We start from the raw sequence: 17,519 nt of genomic DNA on the forward strand, positions 1-17,519 counted from the left end.
ACTTTCTGACATCCCTGAAGAAGGCAGAAAGACAAGGGGAAGTGAGGATACACAAGACAGCAGAAAGCAGATGAGTTAAACAACTGTTGATAGACAAAAGACAGGCAGGAGGAGAAGAGAAAGATATTCAAATTGAATGAAGAGGCCACGGAAGGAATTTTGCATTCCAGGGGTATTAAATTAAAATTTTAGGAGGTCCAGTTACTCAAAGTTCCTCCCAGCAAAGGTCCAAGCCTATCTAACCTTTCTTGTGATTTGTAGGCCTATATGGATGAAGGGCCCTATCTTGTGCCACCCGCTATCCGCTGCCACTACCCGCTACCCGCAAATTGCGGATTTAGGAACTTCCGCTATCCCTAAACGGTATCTTGCGCCACCCGCTACCCGCTATCCGTTATGCCGACTCCGTCATTTGCGCCTGGAGGTGTGTCCGTGGGCGTGTTTCGTGCGCTATCCCTAAAGTTGCTATCTTGCGCACACAGAAGACTGTTTAGAGGAAAGACTGTTTTAATTGGACACTTACGCCAGCACGTTTTATTGTTTTATTATAAGCCAGCAGCTGTGCTATATTTTTATTTTTAATATTTTATTTGCCCAATCTACCTTGTCAATAAATTAGTTTACACATAGTTCCACCTCTGCCTCTTGTGTGTCTGTGGTGTGTCAATCAGTACAACCTTGTGACGCGTCCACTTGGACACATGTGGCTCCACCTCCCGAATTAACTCGCCTATAATATAATATATAATATGTATATATATATATATATATATATATATATATATATATATAGCCTAAAGCCAACTTGCTTTAGCCTCAGTAGAAGCCCTGAGAAAATCTACCTCCCTCTCTCCATCGCGGGTTTAGGATTTAGGATAGCGCATCCTGCCCTTAAAGGCAATGGCACCTGGCACACTGATTGGTTTAACTGGCGTAACGCCCAAAACACGCCTATGCATAATATAGCGGGTAGCGGAGGTGTTTTGCGGATAGCGGGAGGTGCACAAGATAGCAACTTTAACGGGGGAACGCCTCTTCCTAATTCCTAAATCCGCAAATAGCGGGTTTAGGGAGTCTGGCTCAAGATAGGGCCCTAGGACTTTATTATTCAATCTACCAGTTGCTCTCAGCTGTTCCCTTGTGACTGGCTCACCTGAGATGGATGTTAAAACTAAGTCTGAACACGGCCTTAGCTGTCGATGGACATACAGTATTGATTGTTGTAGGGGTTGAACCTGTGAACTTTTGATGATGCAATGGGTTCTCAAACCACAGGGCTGCCTTACAGAAACAAAGAAGCAAACTAAGAGTTGACTGAAAGCATCTACATGTACCCTCCGTTACTGAGATAGATTCTTGAAATCAATACTTGAATTCAGTACAGAATCATAACTTTCACCTGGATTCACCTGGTCAGTCTATATCACAGAAAAAGCAGGCGATCTTAATATTTTATATACTCATTTAGATTATGGAGACACAGGAGACACACCGACAGAAGATAAATGAGGAGATAGGTGGCCTCTTAACCTGTGCTGGGACTGCAGATGGAAATGAGCAATTACTGTAGCTAACTCGGCAGGGAGCTTACTGTGAATGCCCAGTGGCCCTACTAAAATAAAGATATATATATATATATATATATATATATATATATACATAAAATATATGAACATAAAATGATCAAGGATGCATGCCAGAGACAGAATAAAAGCGAACTGAGAACAAAAAAGACAGACAAAAGACAAGGGAGGTGACATGAGAGAAAAAAGGAAAGTAAGAATAGGAAGAAAGAGAAAATGCATGAGAGATTAAAAATAGGGTGCCTAGGGAGAGTGGGGAGGGAGACAAATACGAGTGAACAGAGATGATTAAAAAGAAACCAAAATAAAGAAAAGTGAGATGAGAGAAGGAACCACAAGTAGGAAAGCGGTGGAGACAGGAGGTCTGACCTGAGATGACCAGGCTTATGAACCAGCAGCTTCTCTTCACCCAACCATGTAGTGGAAATGTGTGCCTATACGCATGTTTTGTAGGTCTGCATGTCTGTATCTAATGTGGATATGTGTTTATGTGTGTGTATGCATCAGACATAAAATACAGCGTAGAACAAAGTGATAATTCCAGTATTCTCTCTCTTCATCGGAGAGATTAATCAAGCTTTCCTGATGCAAACAGACAGTGAGTCTGATGAAAAGAGAGTTGGATGCACAGCCTCTTAAAAGAGATGCTTCTCTGTCATATGACACATATGACTGAGTTTAAACTAAGAGGTATGGCTGTCATGTGATTTTCAAAACCCAAGCTCTTTGTAGTGTTTGTGAGGCTGAAGTCATAGCAGTTCAAGACAGGGAAAGGACAAAAAAATAGTAGATAAACACAGAGGGATGGAGAGGAGAGGTAATCAGATGTACTCATAGAAAGACTGATAGAGGACAGACAGGCAGAGGAAGATAAAGGGAAAATGAGCAAAAAAAAAAAAAGACAGCATAAGGTGGAGGGAGTGAGGAAGGAAGACAGAGATAGAAGTGAAAGCAGACAAGACAGAGTCAAAATGAGAAAACGGGATGTTTGAGAAAGAGAAAGCAGGGCTAGAGATGGACAGAAACCGTGCCTAGGCAACAGAGAAAAACACCTCTCATAAACTGGCAGCAAGCGTCTGCAAATGAGCAAGTGACAAGTCTGTATATCCATAACAGACATAATGAGCCATTAATTAGGGGCAACATGCCCAGACAATATACCTATACAATGCACATGATTTTTTAATGCAGATGCACACAGACACTTGCTCGTGGCTGTTCTGCAATAGATGTTATAAAACATGAGAGGATATCTGTAATTTTCAAAAAGTAAGGCTTTTCAAGAATTTAAGACTAACCCTAACCCTAAGACTAATTGAAAACAAACAAAAAAACAAACAAAAAAAAAACTATCAAAACATTTTTTTCAGTTGCAGTAAGTTCAACTCTTAAAAGAAAATGTTTTAACTCTAACTCTAAAGCTAGAGGAGGGGAAGGTTTTGTCCTGGGCTAAATGTAGCTAAAAATAGCAAACTAACCTGTAGGATCAGATACAGAATTCCATTATTATGGTTACAGCCTGTCAACGGCACCCCCTCCTCTTCTCCCCCTGATGCATAAAATACGATCTTGGCAGTGTTCAAGACAGTGACAGCAGAGGAAAAAAATGCAGTGTGTGATCATGCCCTAATTTTGGTTTAAAGAAAGCTAATGAACACTATGAAACTATAAATGATCACTGAAAAGGATGCAAAGGGAATTCATTAAGGGACATAAAGTCCACTTTGTTTAGTAAAGGCAATATGATGAAACATGAAACACGTACTGCATATTGTCCTATACCGCAACCCTGCTCTGTATTAATCTAAAAGTTTACATGAAACACAATGAATTCTGTCACTGCATGGTGAAAAAAACACATTGAACAAATATATTGTGTCTTAAATTAAGCTAATTTATTTAGAGACTTTTTATACCCTGGTGGAGAGGTGTGTGCCCAGGCCTGGCTTTAGTTTTTGAGTCTGATTGATCTGACTGTTCTCCTCCTTCACATGTAAGCACCCTCAGCCATTTAAACACTGCATGATGGATGGGCTATAGCGCATCTCTGTCACCCTCCCTCTCCTCTTCCCAGTATTAAATCAATCTTTTTTTCTCTCTTGTGCCCTCACTCTTAAAATTTTTACTCTCTCTCCCTGTTCTTGTTTGTCTTTCCCTTTGAATTCGTCTCTCTCTATGTCAGTGCCTTGCTCTGTCTGCCTGCCTTTTACTATGCCTGTCTCTCTGACAGTCACAGAGAATGCTTTATTTCTTTGCTCATGAATGGTTTACATGTTGTACACATAGCAGCACCCGAGCAGAATACAATTTACATGTCATTTACATAATTTAAATCTAGCTCTTACACTAGACATAATGGCTTGAAAGGCCACATACAAGGAGATTGCAAAATAGCATCAACTCTTCAGACACACACACCTGCGCAACAAAGCAATGTGCACAACCAGCAGTTGGTTTTTCCATTTTCCTACACTCGGTTGTGTTGAGGTGTAACAATCATGTCAGTGTTTGGGCGTTTAGGTAGCAGTCAGTTTGAAGAAAATCTCAGGTTTAAGAGGCAAAGTACCAAATGGCTTTCAAGGCTTGTGGTGAGGAATGGAAGATTGAGGAGTTTTATACGCCTTGTGATGACAGTGACACTCTTGTCCCATAATGGCCAGCCTGCTTGCTTCTTTCTCTTTCTTTGTTTCTCTCAACCTTTTTGTCTCCCTGCTTTTCTCACTTCTTTCCACCTGCATCTCCCACAAGAGTGGTGCATTACCACAAATAGCGCAGCACGAGGTCAATCGCTGTGTCTTTCACACACACACACACACACACACACACACACACACACACACACACACACACACACAGACACGCACGCACACACACACACACTTATACACACACACACACACACACACACACACACACACACACACACACACACACACACACACACACACACACACACACACACACACACACAGTCTGCTGATACTTCATGATGGGATTCCCCATGGTAATCAGTTTCAGACAGCTTGGACCAGGATACAAGAAAGTGACACATAAACAATGTGACTCAACACTATAGGGACAGTGCAGTGTGTCAGCAGCCCCACCCCTTTATAAATCTGACCCTATGACTGTGTATGTATGTATGTATGTGTGTGTGTGTGTGTGTGTGTGTGTGAGAGAGAGAGAGAGAGCACTTGTCTACTGTGTGTGCCTATCTGTGTGTTTACCTCTACTTACACATTCATGCAGCACTGCACAGATCTATGTGTGTACCTGTACGTGTGTGTGTGCTGCATGAGGCTGCTTGAGTTGTCCACACGACGTGCAAGTGACTCATAAACAAGCGGTAAATTCAGAATCCTTCACCAACCTCTGTTTATTTTGCAGCAATTAAAATTCCTCAGAGCAAATGAAAGCCTCGGAGTATATTGAACTTCAATAGTCTCACAGATGGCCCGATCTGTCTTTGTCAAGAGTCCCCATCAAATGGAGGGGGGGGGTCTGTTGGCAAAGAGCGGATAAACTGGTCACAAATGAATACAAATACGCAATATATATGATAAATCGGCAGTGAGGGAGTTGCATAGAGATTGAATTCGCAGAGAGAATGAATTCACATAGAGTATGAATTGAGCTGCTGAGCTTCACGCAATAAGATGGAGAGATCCATGTGATTCACTTTTATGTACCCAGGGGGATGAGATGGCTGTACAAGGGAAAACAACAATTTAGCAGGTGACTCGGCAGTCACACAGGGAGGAGAGCTCAGAAATATCGATGGACCCACGGATGGATGAATTGATACATTGACCATGGATGTGTCCACCGATTGTTATTCACAGGAGTGCCACTTTCTAGAAATGTGTGTGATGTGTCTCACAAACCAATTAAAACCTACAAACAAACCAAAAAAATCTATAAATGCTTTCCTCTGTGTAATGGGGAAGGGGTGGAGGGTAAATGTTGAAGGGAAGCAGGCTAGAAAGCAAGGATAGAAGGAAGGATGGAAATGAGGAGGAAGAAATCGATATAAGTTAGGTAACTTCCAACAGAGAAAACAACTTTGAGAATGACCAAAATGAAAGAAAGGATGAAAGATGGAACAACAAATTGTGAACAAAGTAATGATGATGAAAGAACGAATAAAACAAGAAAACAAAGAAGAAGAAAAGAGGTAAAAATTAAAAAAAAGAGGAAATGATAAACAGCAGAGGGAATAAACAGATGGAGGGAGAGGGAAAGGGGGTTTTTCTAAAAAGAAGCACATGATGAAGTCTGTTCCAGGCTTGCGTTCATCCAAAGGACGAAAAGACTCAAATGAGAGATGCTGGGTCCGGCAGAGAGTCCAAACAAGTCACTTAGATCCAGTAAGCAACACACACCCAGTCCCACTGCACAGCTTTTGGCAAAGAATTTCGCTGTGTGTTTCCTCGTCCTCCCTGAATGTGTCTGTTATTCTCTATGTGTTGCACAATTGCATGCATGTGTTCAGGGCTGCATGTGTGTTTGTGTTTATACATGTAAACTGCAAATTATTTTTCAAAGCCTGGGTGATGGCTTTGAGATGACATCCTTGCATTACTCCTGCACACAGATACGCTCAGATAACAGTTCCAGAATTCAACCACAATGATTTCATCTGATTTTTTTTTTTTTCCCCCTTTCAATACCCCGGCATCCATCCTTGTAAACAGAATTTGACTGGGAAGTCAAAACAGTCAAACTGTCTGTCAGTTTCGTGTTTATTCACACTTCTCTATTGTGTCTAATGTGTCTCATGGAAGGTATTTGCCTGGCTGTGTGCTCAGAGAGTAGGGATGGGGAAGCTGATATGAGTCACGTCCAAGTGTTTCAGGAGAGAAAAGAGATAACATTTATGTATGTTTAAGGAAGAAAGAGAGTGTGTGTGTGTATGGGTGAGAGAGGGCAAAAGAGAGGCAGACATTCCTACCAAGCCAACAGGTCTATAAATGGTCAGGCCCTCACAGTGTTAGGTGCACACTGACTCACTACCTATCACTGTTTATAATATAACTTGCCCTATATTAGCCTACAAGACATTCTAATTTATATACGGTGTTTATTTAAGAGCTAGGGCCTGCAGAGAGATTTTTTTCTTTTTCTTTTTCTTTTTTTTTTTTTTTGCTTATACAAACATCTCCTCTCTGTGAGGTCCTCTGTTAAATGATACTTGTTCAGTAGTCTACCTACAAGAAAGAAAGGACCTTAATTCCTGTGCAGAAAGAATTGGCACTACCTAACAAAATAGGTACAATTCTTTACATCAAGGACAATCCACATGGAATACGGATTCTACTGTTGTAACCCCTTAAAAGAATATAATTGTGACATTTATACACCAAAGTATTGGCAACTTGATTTGAAAGCTGCCACCAGACGATGTGTGAGTGTTGTATAGTGCAAGAATGCACAGCATGCATAACTTGGTCAAATGTGATTTTTTGCAGCATAACATGTTTAGCCAGGCAGTTAAAATTGATGTGTTTAAAGGAACGGCTGACACAAAATTAAAAAAAAAAAAAAAAAAAAAAAAAAAAAGAGAGAGGTTGCAAAAAGATCCAAGTTGCAGTCTATCAATCCGATACTTTCTCGGTGATTTGGGAAAGTTTCCAGTCTGTCTCTGTTCACCCCAAATAGTCAAAACCTGACGTGGAAAATTCAACTTCAACAGCTCTCTCCAAAGACAATCACACAGAAATCCAGCACTACTGCTTTATACATTGCTGCCACTGGAAGCAAACACAAACATGCTTGTAATTTACATTAGAGGCTGATAGGTACAGTTTGCCGTGGGTTCGTATGAGGATGCCTGCGCATACGAACGTGCATGGTTACACCAGAGTATGATTTTCTGACCTCTGTCTGCAGGGTGGCGATCTGGCCCTCCACCTCCTTGATGGCAATCTGCTCCTTCCTCTTCAGGTCGATCTGTCTCTCTTCCTCCATGACCGCCAGCTGCAGCTGTCCCTTGTCTTTGTCCACCTCCATGCTGTGCTTAGCAATGCTGTTTTCCAGGATGGTCACCTTTTCATTGAGGCGACACATCTCGTCCCCCCGTTCAAGCAGCTGGTTGTGCCTGGGGAGAGAGAGGATACACACACATGCAAAGGCATAAACACACTTACTTAAACACAATTTAACAACTGGAATCCAAGGTTAAAAAACCTATATTAATATTTGGTAAGCTTCAAACATTACTGTTTCAAACTGGCTAAATATACAATTAAGAATGCACAGAAAACTGTTTTGTACCACATGGCTTGACATGCATGCAATAATACATGCATACACAGATACACACACAAACACATACACACATGCACACACACACTGCAGACTTATCTGCAGCTTTCTCTGTCACCTGCACACACACACACACACACACACACACACACACACACACACACAGATCATTTCGGCTCTGGTCATCTGCTTTGCATCTTTCAGTCAGTTCCAGCTGGGTCTTCTCCTGGGCATTGATTGTGGTTTTGAGTTTTGACAACCTCATCTCGTAATCCTTATCCTGCTCTCTGAGCTGGAGAAGCTCCCTCTTTACCTGGAAGAAGTAATGGCGATAATCGTGTCATATTATTATTATTATTATTTTGTATGTTTTTTTTTTTTTTTTACATATACATACAGGAAGACAAACAAGACAGGTAAACTAAATATTGATGCATGCACCAAAAATTACCAGTTATACACCCACATAATGTTTTTTATAGAATTCGAGAGCAGAAAAATAACATTTAATTACCTAATTGTTACTGATCAACAGTGTAAAAAAAGTATTTTTGTTAAGCATCTAATAAAAGCCATACAAATATACAATACATAGAGTGAACTGGATTCAGTTATGTCCCATCTTCACCATGGCTCTCCCCACTTCCACACCAAGTCCAATTCCCCTCCCACTTGCCCATCAACATGTTTATTTAATTGTTTTCATGTCATTTGCAATATATGCAGGAAGCTTATTTTTATGCAAATAATAAATGTGATAATAATAATTATACTGCTTCTGCAATAGACTTTATTGAGCTGTGACATGAAATTATTTGTTACCTACTGCCACCCCATTAATAATTACCTATGGCAACTTCCGCCTGTTATTTCAGTTCTTTAAGTGGAATTTTTTACAGCAAAGTTATAACACTGCAGAGGATGAGAGCTTACACTTCTTCCTGCTCCATTGCATAAGTCAACCAATACAGCTAGGGGTGTGAATAGTCAGCTTACAGCTTTTTATTTATTTTTTTTTTAATATCCTTAATCCATTTACTCAATTAAACCATTAACTTCTTTTGCCATATTGCAGAGAAATCATACTGGTTTGACTGCACTCATCAGTCTACCTGTGTGTGTGTGTGTGTGTGTGTGTGTGTGTGTGTGTGTGTGTGTGTGTGTGTGTGTGTGTGTGTGTGTGTGTGTGTGTGTGTTTGTGCCTGGACCTCAGAGATGTCTTCATGTAGTCTGTCCCCAATTATGTGGCTGCAGCGGAGCTTCTCATAACCTTCTGCCAGTGATCTGGAGTGGACGCACCACAAGAGAGATGCACTGAATAGCTTGTTTTTTGTTGATATTACAAATGTATAATCCCTGTAAATGTCTTCCTGCCCCCGCAATGAGGTCAGGTATTCAGTGGTTTGCTCAAAGACACTTCAGGATGCTGTGACTTGGATGCTTGCACAGCGGCTTGAACCTGGGACCTTTGTTGGAAGGACAGGAAAGCTGCAAATCTGATTTATAGAACAGGAAAAAAAAAAAAAAACTTTCAAATGTAAATGCAAACATTTACACACACACACACACACACACACACACACACCTCTCCTTGTCGATAGCAGTTTGGCATAGGATCTCATACTCATTCTTCAGTACTTGAAGTTCGCAGGTCGACTCGGATGCTTGCTCTGAGGCAAGTTGGCTCAGATTAGAATACTCATCCCTCTTTGTAATCATCCTGTCACAAGCTTTAGTCCACTTTGACAGCCTGAGGGGGAGAGAGACAGAAAGACAGAGAGAAAGAGATGTATGTGGACCCCAATCTAGCTGCCCTAGGTTTTAATGTTTACAAGGGAAAACCTAGTGCCTGTTTTTGCAAATGATATGATAATGAACGGGATAGGTTTGAAAAATTACACAATTATAATTGCATCCATTCTTGGTGTGTTTGATGCTTCCAAAGGTATTAAAAGTTATTGGGAAACCTTGGAGAACCTTGTACAATGAGATATCAGTTGTTGTTGTTTTTTTTCACTTTATGAGAAAGAAAGAAAGGAGGAGGGAGGGAGGTGATTAGGCCCACCCTAATGCTTCTCATTAACAGCTTAGTAGCTTCTCTATAACCAGAAATCCTCTTTATCATGGCATACACCTTTGCATTTAATGAAAGGTAGGCGAGGAAGAGAGAGAGTGGGAAAGGAAGAGAAAGAATGACTGAGCGAGGGAGAATGCAAGAGCTTCAGGAAAAAAGGAAGAGCTGTGGCCCCTATGTTGTAAATTAAAATGCGGTTGTATTGTTTTCATTTCCCAGATGGAAAAGGAATGCATATGCAGTCATACACACACACGCACACACACACACACACACACACATACCTGGTCTTTAGCACAGCACTGTGCGTGTTGTACTGCTTGATATCCAGGTCTTTCTGTAGCTGTTCGTGCTGGATAAGCTGCAACATTTTCTGTAATTGATCCAGGGAAAACTAAAATGTAATTGCCTCTACATCCATGTACATGCACATGTGCATATTTACTTGATGTCCATTTATTGCTTCTTCTTACTCTTAACTCTTGTTTTATTGCCTTTCCTAGTACTCTCTGACATCCATTTTGGCTGCTTGTAGGGCTGGATGATATCATCGATACATCAATACTGTGACATGAGACTAGAAATCATCCGGGATTTTGGATATTGTATCATACCATGACATGGCTTGAGTGTTTTTTTTCCTGGACTTGAAGGTAATATTACAGTAAAGGGATGCAATTTTCTAAACTTATTACACTGCTCTATTCGTCTCTTCCTGCTTAGTCATCATCATCATCATCATCATCCACTTTACTAATAATTGTTTATTAAATTAAACACTAAATAAATATTGTGTTTTATTATTTTATGAATGCACCAATAGACCAAAATCATTCCAATATTGATCCAGGATTAATATCAAGATATTTGGTCAAACATATTGTGATTTTTTCCACATTGCACAGCTCTAGGTTATTGCAATTTTTGGTGGTGTAAGAATGATGGTTTGTTCTGTCACACTCATGATGAGTCACTCTGATCAAAGGCAAAATGTAAATGAGACCTGTATGTGTGTGTGTGTCTACCTGAAGCCTACGCTGCTCATTCTCCATGCTGAGCTTCTCTGCAGCTCTAACTTGTGTCAGACTTTTGAGGTTGTGGACTTCGTCTTTGAGCTGGCTTGTCTCCTTCTGCAGCTCCAGCATCGTGCTGTCATACTGACTCTTCTGGTTTTCAACCTCAGTTATGAAACACTAGCAGAAACAAACATGTTTAGGGCATGACTCCAGTTTTGTGATTTTCATTTTATTTTTCCTGCAATTGAAGGACTATTGACAGCAGTGTGGTGCAGTGTAAGTGCAGTGAGACAGATCAGAGGTTGATGGATCAGACTGAAGCGGTCCTCTGCCAAAAACAAGCTTTACCCAATTTCCTCACAAGGAACATTAAAGTTTCATCTAATCTAATTACCTGATCGTTTATGGGTTGTTAAAATTCTGTGCTGCATGCTTGGTGTAATGAAACCCTTTCTAAACTCACCGGATAATCTGAGTCATTAAGGAACAAACAGGAACTTGCGCACAGATTAAAAAGAGATGTTTAAGAGGCCAACTGATGCATAATAAGTAATCAAATAAAGTGTAGAAGTGACCAAAAAAGTGCACAAACAAATTATTTCCGTCAGTTCTAAAAATCACAGGAACACATCAAGCTAAAAAACAAAACACTGTTTTTCATGGTGACAATATTTTTAGCCAACATAAGCATGATGCTACTCCCCATGTTCTGTATAGATTCAGGAGAACACAACAAAGCAGAAGCAGAATGTACAGAATGCACAGACACACAATAAGACAAACACACACATTTGGATAGCCAATCAGATATGCTTGGATGTAAACATATACATGAAAACATTGTATATTGTAAATATACACACTCTCACACACCTTTTTTTGCATGCTGGCTTTAAGGGCTTCTTTCTCTTTCTGAAGCTCCATCTCCCGTTGAAGAAGGGCCATGGCTTCAGAAGAGCAAGCATCAATCTGGAAATTCAAGTCGATATGTACAGCAGATATCCCATTCCCTTTTATATTTTGAAAGCCCAAGAAGGACTGAAGGCAACAAAAACTACAAAATTTGAGATGATGTATATAACTTTCTTGCACTTAACAACTGGCAGAATATACTTATTAAAGACACAACTAAGATTGTTTTCCTTTCTTCATTGATGATGACACGCAAAGTCACTTTCCTAATTGTATTTCTTTCCGAATTTATTTATTTTTATTTATTTATATAAATTGTGTCTGTAGAGGCTTGGACCTTACTGAATATACCAGTAAGAAACAAAGGACATGTACTGCAAGATCTTGTGTGAAATTTAAAATCAAATTCAGACTATGAAAATTCAACCTCACGTTAAACATTAATTGCAAAATAATGAGTGCTATATATCAGAGTTTCCCCAAGGCTTCTGAAACAGCCGTTAGATCCAGTGACACTGAAACTCTTCATTGAAACTAATAAAAAATGAATGCCTTCAGGCGGTGGGACTGCTCCTCTTGGCAGGGTGGCCCAGGCCTCCTATGTCACATATTTAAAAAAAATGTATTCCCACAAGTATAGAATATTGTTGAATATAACTGAATAAGTGAGGGCTTTAAAAACAGAGAACAGTGTTGCAATTTTAGCTCTGATGCATGCATAAATATCATCATTATTTCAGGTATTTAACCCTCATGCTGTGTTGAGTTTTATAACACAACACCCTGTGTCAGTATTAAAGCCATCAATCCCATCCGAGCTGAGATAGCTGGGAGACATTTTTGTGGTCGCGGCCATTAAACTGTTACGGCAAGCAATGACTCTGAATCCAGCCTCATCTACAAAGGCTTTACTGTCAAATTCATTATGAGCAACTGCTCATGTGCAAATTATTATTACTGGCATATTAGTTAGAATTAGAATCGAGTTGGAGTTGCTTTTTGTCCTTAGTGAAAAGTCATGTCATAAACAACCCCTTCCATATTTTGATGTTTTTTTTTTTTTTTTTAAATGTTTTTTTTATATGTGCTGACACATTTCCCGTCTCTCCACCTTTTCTCTTTAAAAACTGTGTGCATCAGTAAAATTACAGGAAGCTCAGGAGAGGAAACAATGTGCCTGATTCTATTTTAAAATGTAATAAACATTAAGATTTCTTGCAGCACTTTCAACACTTTACACCAAATTTACACCCTAATATCTGTATTCTAAACCTGAAGTCACAGAAAAGAATAACAATGTGCAGAAAAAAAACCCCACACAAATCTATAAACTAACTTATTCCAATATGAACATCAGTGTAAAACATACCTGTGAACATAGCTGTGTACCAGTGTGGTTAGCATGATGTAATCTTTATGGTTTTAGATCACCAAGCACAGCTAATAGGCCACACAGTTCCCATACATGATGTTTTTTTCTTTGTTTGTGTTTGTTTTTGTTACAGAGTAGAATTGAACTTCAGCAGGCTTTTAAAGTTCTGGAAACTTAAAAGTGTCACACCACTCATGCCACAACTTTGTCCAAATATGAGCAGATGTCTGTCCACTGCTCCAGCTATATCTAATGGATAGTAGGTTACCTGATCCTTCATCTTATTGTGGGTCAACTGCATTTGCTCCCTCTTCTCATTTGCTAATTTCTGTGCACCTTCCATCCTCTCAAGGGCTTGTGTCACCCTGAGGAGAAACACAGGCCACCCTTAGATATTTATCATTACTATTTGACTGTGCCTTGTACATTTTTTTCAGCCCAGGATATAAGGTGAGCAAGTTTCTTCTTTCAGTGTGATTCAGGTTTATTAAAATATACATGGATCCCTATCAAGTATGCATCTTAAACAGGCCATTGTAGCCTTTTGTTAAATTTAAAATTGGGTATCATGTGTTTATGAGCGGTTGTCACGGAAGTTGCTATATTTAGTCCTAGTCTAAGAACAACACGATGATACAAACATTAAACATTCAAGGACTGTCAAGGACTGCTTCACTAAATGTGAACCCCTCACAGAGAGAAGTTATATGTAAATATCTATCTTACTGAAGCGTACAACAACAGGCTGGCATTAGTTACAAGAATTTGTTCGGGTAAGAAAATGTTGATGTGCATTTTAAGTGGAAGAGCCTTTCAAGGAATTTAGGTGCAGCTCCTTCAACTAGATGTAGGTGTATAAAGAAGCTGTGAGAGCAAGGGCTGTTTATCAGCCAAACATGGTGTAAGATAGTGTGCATGTACTACATATTATCTGTGTAAGAGCTCTAACAGAATACACAGTATACAATATATAGTATATAGTAGCACAGTGTGTGTGTGTGTGTTTGAGAGAGAGAGGGAGAGGGAGAGAGAGAGAGAGAGAGAGCAGCATACCTTTTTAGTTCTCTGAGTTGCCTGGATTTACTCTCACTCAGGAGTTCTCTGTCAGTCATGATGTTCTCTAACTTCATTTCCAGTAAACCTCTGATGAGAGCAAACGTACACAGGCAAGACACACACGCACATGCACGCATGCACACACGCACACACACAAACACACACAGCCATTTTGAAATCACCTTTTGTCATTCAAATGTCCTTACCATAGTGTCCATTTTAATTGGCTTTAACAGTATCAGGTGGTTATACCTGTCTCCCATGAGTGTGTTCATTGCCTCCTGCTGGGCCTCAGTCTCTTTTAGCAGCTGTCTATGCGTCATGTCACTGACCATTTGGCCCCTTAACCGCCCCTGCTTCTTCATCGCCTCCTTATGCTCCACCTTTAGGGCACTAATATGCTCTTCTGCCTCTTTCAGCTGCAGGCTCCTCTCTGAGACTACCTCATTCAGCGCTTCCAGCTCCTTCATTTTATCCCTGATGGGAATGGGGTTACAATGAAAAGAGAGATGGATAGAGAAAGCAAGAGAGATGAAAGCAGCCAAGGCAGAAACAAAAGGAAAATGTAAATTAATAAATAAATAGGATAGAACAGATGGAGGTAAATAGAAAAGGAGTGCAGAGAAGACAATAGTTGAGAGCATCCCTCTAATACTCCATGTTAAACTATAGGAGCACATACCTTATCAAATAAGAAAATGTGCCTGCATTTTCTACATATTAAATAGTCTGACTGAAGCTGGAGCTGCAATTGAAATCTAAGCTTTGTGAATTTCAAATTGCGGGTGTTCATAGCTCATGGCACAGACACACCGTTCCAAAGCATCACTTGCAAGCAAAGTTTCAGTTTGAAATAAACATAAAAGAAGCTGCAGTAGGACTACAAGTAGCACTATTCAGTGGTGCTGAATTGGGATTTTCACTGTGGTTACACTTACAGCTTAGAGTTGCTGAATATATGATCTTTTAGGGTAACAAAACTCTGTAAAATCAAAGACACTGACACATTCAAATTCTAGGTGCATATATGACTCTTCCTTTTCCATAGACTGGCAAACTCTTTCAAAATCAGTGGTGAGAAGAGATAGTTTGCAAACGGAAAACACAACAAATATACTGTAGATGTACATGTGAAGGATTAGGTTTAACTTAGCTTTGAAAAAAGAATATAACACTTAGGTTTACTTCCTGCACTGATTCTGTGTTCAGCACTGGTTTAAAATGTTGACACCTCTGACCATGTTGTTTTTCTGTCCAACAGCAAGTCCTCTCTGTTTTTAACTTAATAATATTTACGCTGAGCATAAAAAGTAGCATCAGCAGGTGCTTTTCCATAAAATTAAATTACCAGGTAATCCACTAGAAACTTAAAGTGCCTCATAGACATCATCCAATAAATTCATTTCCATTTTCTTTGAAAAGGAGGTGCCAGGAATAAACCTGTCACTTCCCTCCCACCTCCAAAAGCTATCTACTGTGTCTTGAATGTCCGACAAAAAACTTTTCAGTTGCATATCTCCTTGAGAGTGAAGGTTCCAAAAGACACTTTCAGGAAACGCCTCATGCATGAGCACAACTGGCCTGCACATTTACTGAATAGAAGACCCACATCAAGCTTGGTCATTGGCTTCACTGACACTTCATCAGCACAGCGAGTTGGAGTTGTGGAGCCTGTCTTAGTCTACTGACTCAGGCATCAGTCTAGCCAATGAGTGACTAGAACTCCTGGATAGCCAGTCACCCATGGGTGCTCATGCGTGAGAAATTTTCTGCATTTTTTTTTTTTTTTCAAACATAAATTGGTTTGGGATGTACTGAACATACAAATGCAGAGTCTAGAGTTTGATTACTCTGCACAAGGAGTCTGAGAATGTGAAGTGGATATTTTCATATCATGTATGCTGCTGTTTGTCGAGGTTGCCAATCAACTCCAATCTAACAGAAGTGGCCCCCATTTTTGAAACCTTTGTTCATAGTGAGGCATGTGATTATAAAACTTTTTTTTTTTTTTTTTTAATCACACAAATTGGGGTGAATAAATGACACAAAACATATACCTATAAAGATTTGATATATTAATTGTGCAAATTGGGAAATAGTTCAATTTTAGCAAGGTATTCCCAGTATTTTTACACTCTTCTATCTCTTATGGAAATTCACCATAGAACCCTCAGTTCAGCTCAGTGAATTTCAAAGTGAGGTCAAGGGATCCTTATGGTTCCTTAAAGTACTTCCAGTAGGTCCTCAACACAATGAGGCATAGTTTAATTTCACTGTAATTTTATTCACTAGAAAGTGTTACAATAACAAAATAACACATGACTCACACTGTTTTACCATTATGTTTGGGTGTGTGGGTGGAATAGAGGTTTCTGATTAAATTATTCTGACATACAGATATATATTATTCTTATATATTTTCATAAATGGGTCTGAGGGATAAAATCCAAAACTTAATGAAAATGTTTGAAAACCCTTGTCCTAGCTCAGAGGGTTAACTGCACTTACACCTTTTGATGGCTCAATTCTTTATTCCCTCTTAAAAGCTGTCCATGCACTCTGGCGAGCTGGACCAACTCGACCTAGTAACACACACATTTCAGAAAGCAGATGGCTTGTTATTTCAGTGATGGCTACTGTGAGCATGAATGCAGCACATACCCTCAACAAACACAAACAAACCTGTTTACTCTCTATGATCTTCTTATTGTCTTCCAGCGCTTTCTGCCCCTCTAATACTTGCATTTCACAGGTCTCCAATTCTTCCTGCAGACCTCTGCACCCGGAAGAGAGACAAAGCGAGACACACACAAACATGCACAGACGCAAGGGAGAGGATGCAAATCATTTATCCTTTTTTATTTCTTTCAAAAAAGTTGATTAACTCTACTTGAATGCTTTGGCAGCAGTGCTTGTTATTTCCTTCTTCTTTCAACAGCCATGGCATAAAGCACACTGGAATGAATTCAACTGATACAGTATAAAAAAAAAAAAAAAAACAGAAACAAAGAGATGGAGAGACAGAGACAGCCAGAGAAACCAAGCAAGAGCAGTTGTGGTGAATAATTTTTATCAGCTACAGTAGCTGGTGATGAATAAAAATGAAAACACAGATTTATGCAATTCCTTTTACCAGGTGAAAATGTGACACCGCTATAGCATTTAAAAGCATAGGATGATAATGATGATAATGATAATAATGCAAGGAAGATTAAAATCTCAAGAAAATGTGCATGCATTGC

General features: G+C 39.6%; 1 protein-coding gene across 1 annotated transcript in view; it reads right to left on the bottom strand.

Moving 5' to 3' along the window:
* Positions 1 to 17,519, bottom strand: part of ccdc146 (coiled-coil domain containing 146) — a 48,420-nt gene that overhangs the window by 6,938 nt on the left and 23,963 nt on the right. The window contains exons 7-18 of the mRNA XM_030046335.1: positions 16,960 to 17,053; positions 16,786 to 16,859; positions 14,530 to 14,754; positions 14,275 to 14,364; positions 13,490 to 13,586; positions 11,811 to 11,906; positions 10,947 to 11,114; positions 10,206 to 10,294; positions 9,433 to 9,597; positions 9,056 to 9,131; positions 8,012 to 8,160; positions 7,461 to 7,680 (exon numbers count right to left, since the gene is read on the bottom strand). Of these exons, the coding sequence (XP_029902195.1) occupies positions 7,461 to 7,680; positions 8,012 to 8,160; positions 9,056 to 9,131; positions 9,433 to 9,597; positions 10,206 to 10,294; positions 10,947 to 11,114; positions 11,811 to 11,906; positions 13,490 to 13,586; positions 14,275 to 14,364; positions 14,530 to 14,754; positions 16,786 to 16,859; positions 16,960 to 17,053 (1,543 nt within the window). The remainder of the gene's footprint in view (positions 1 to 7,460; positions 7,681 to 8,011; positions 8,161 to 9,055; positions 9,132 to 9,432; positions 9,598 to 10,205; positions 10,295 to 10,946; positions 11,115 to 11,810; positions 11,907 to 13,489; positions 13,587 to 14,274; positions 14,365 to 14,529; positions 14,755 to 16,785; positions 16,860 to 16,959; positions 17,054 to 17,519) is intronic.

This window comes from Myripristis murdjan, chromosome 23, assembly GCF_902150065.1.
Source record: "Myripristis murdjan chromosome 23, fMyrMur1.1, whole genome shotgun sequence".
Lineage (NCBI taxonomy): Eukaryota > Metazoa > Chordata > Actinopteri > Holocentriformes > Holocentridae > Myripristis > Myripristis murdjan.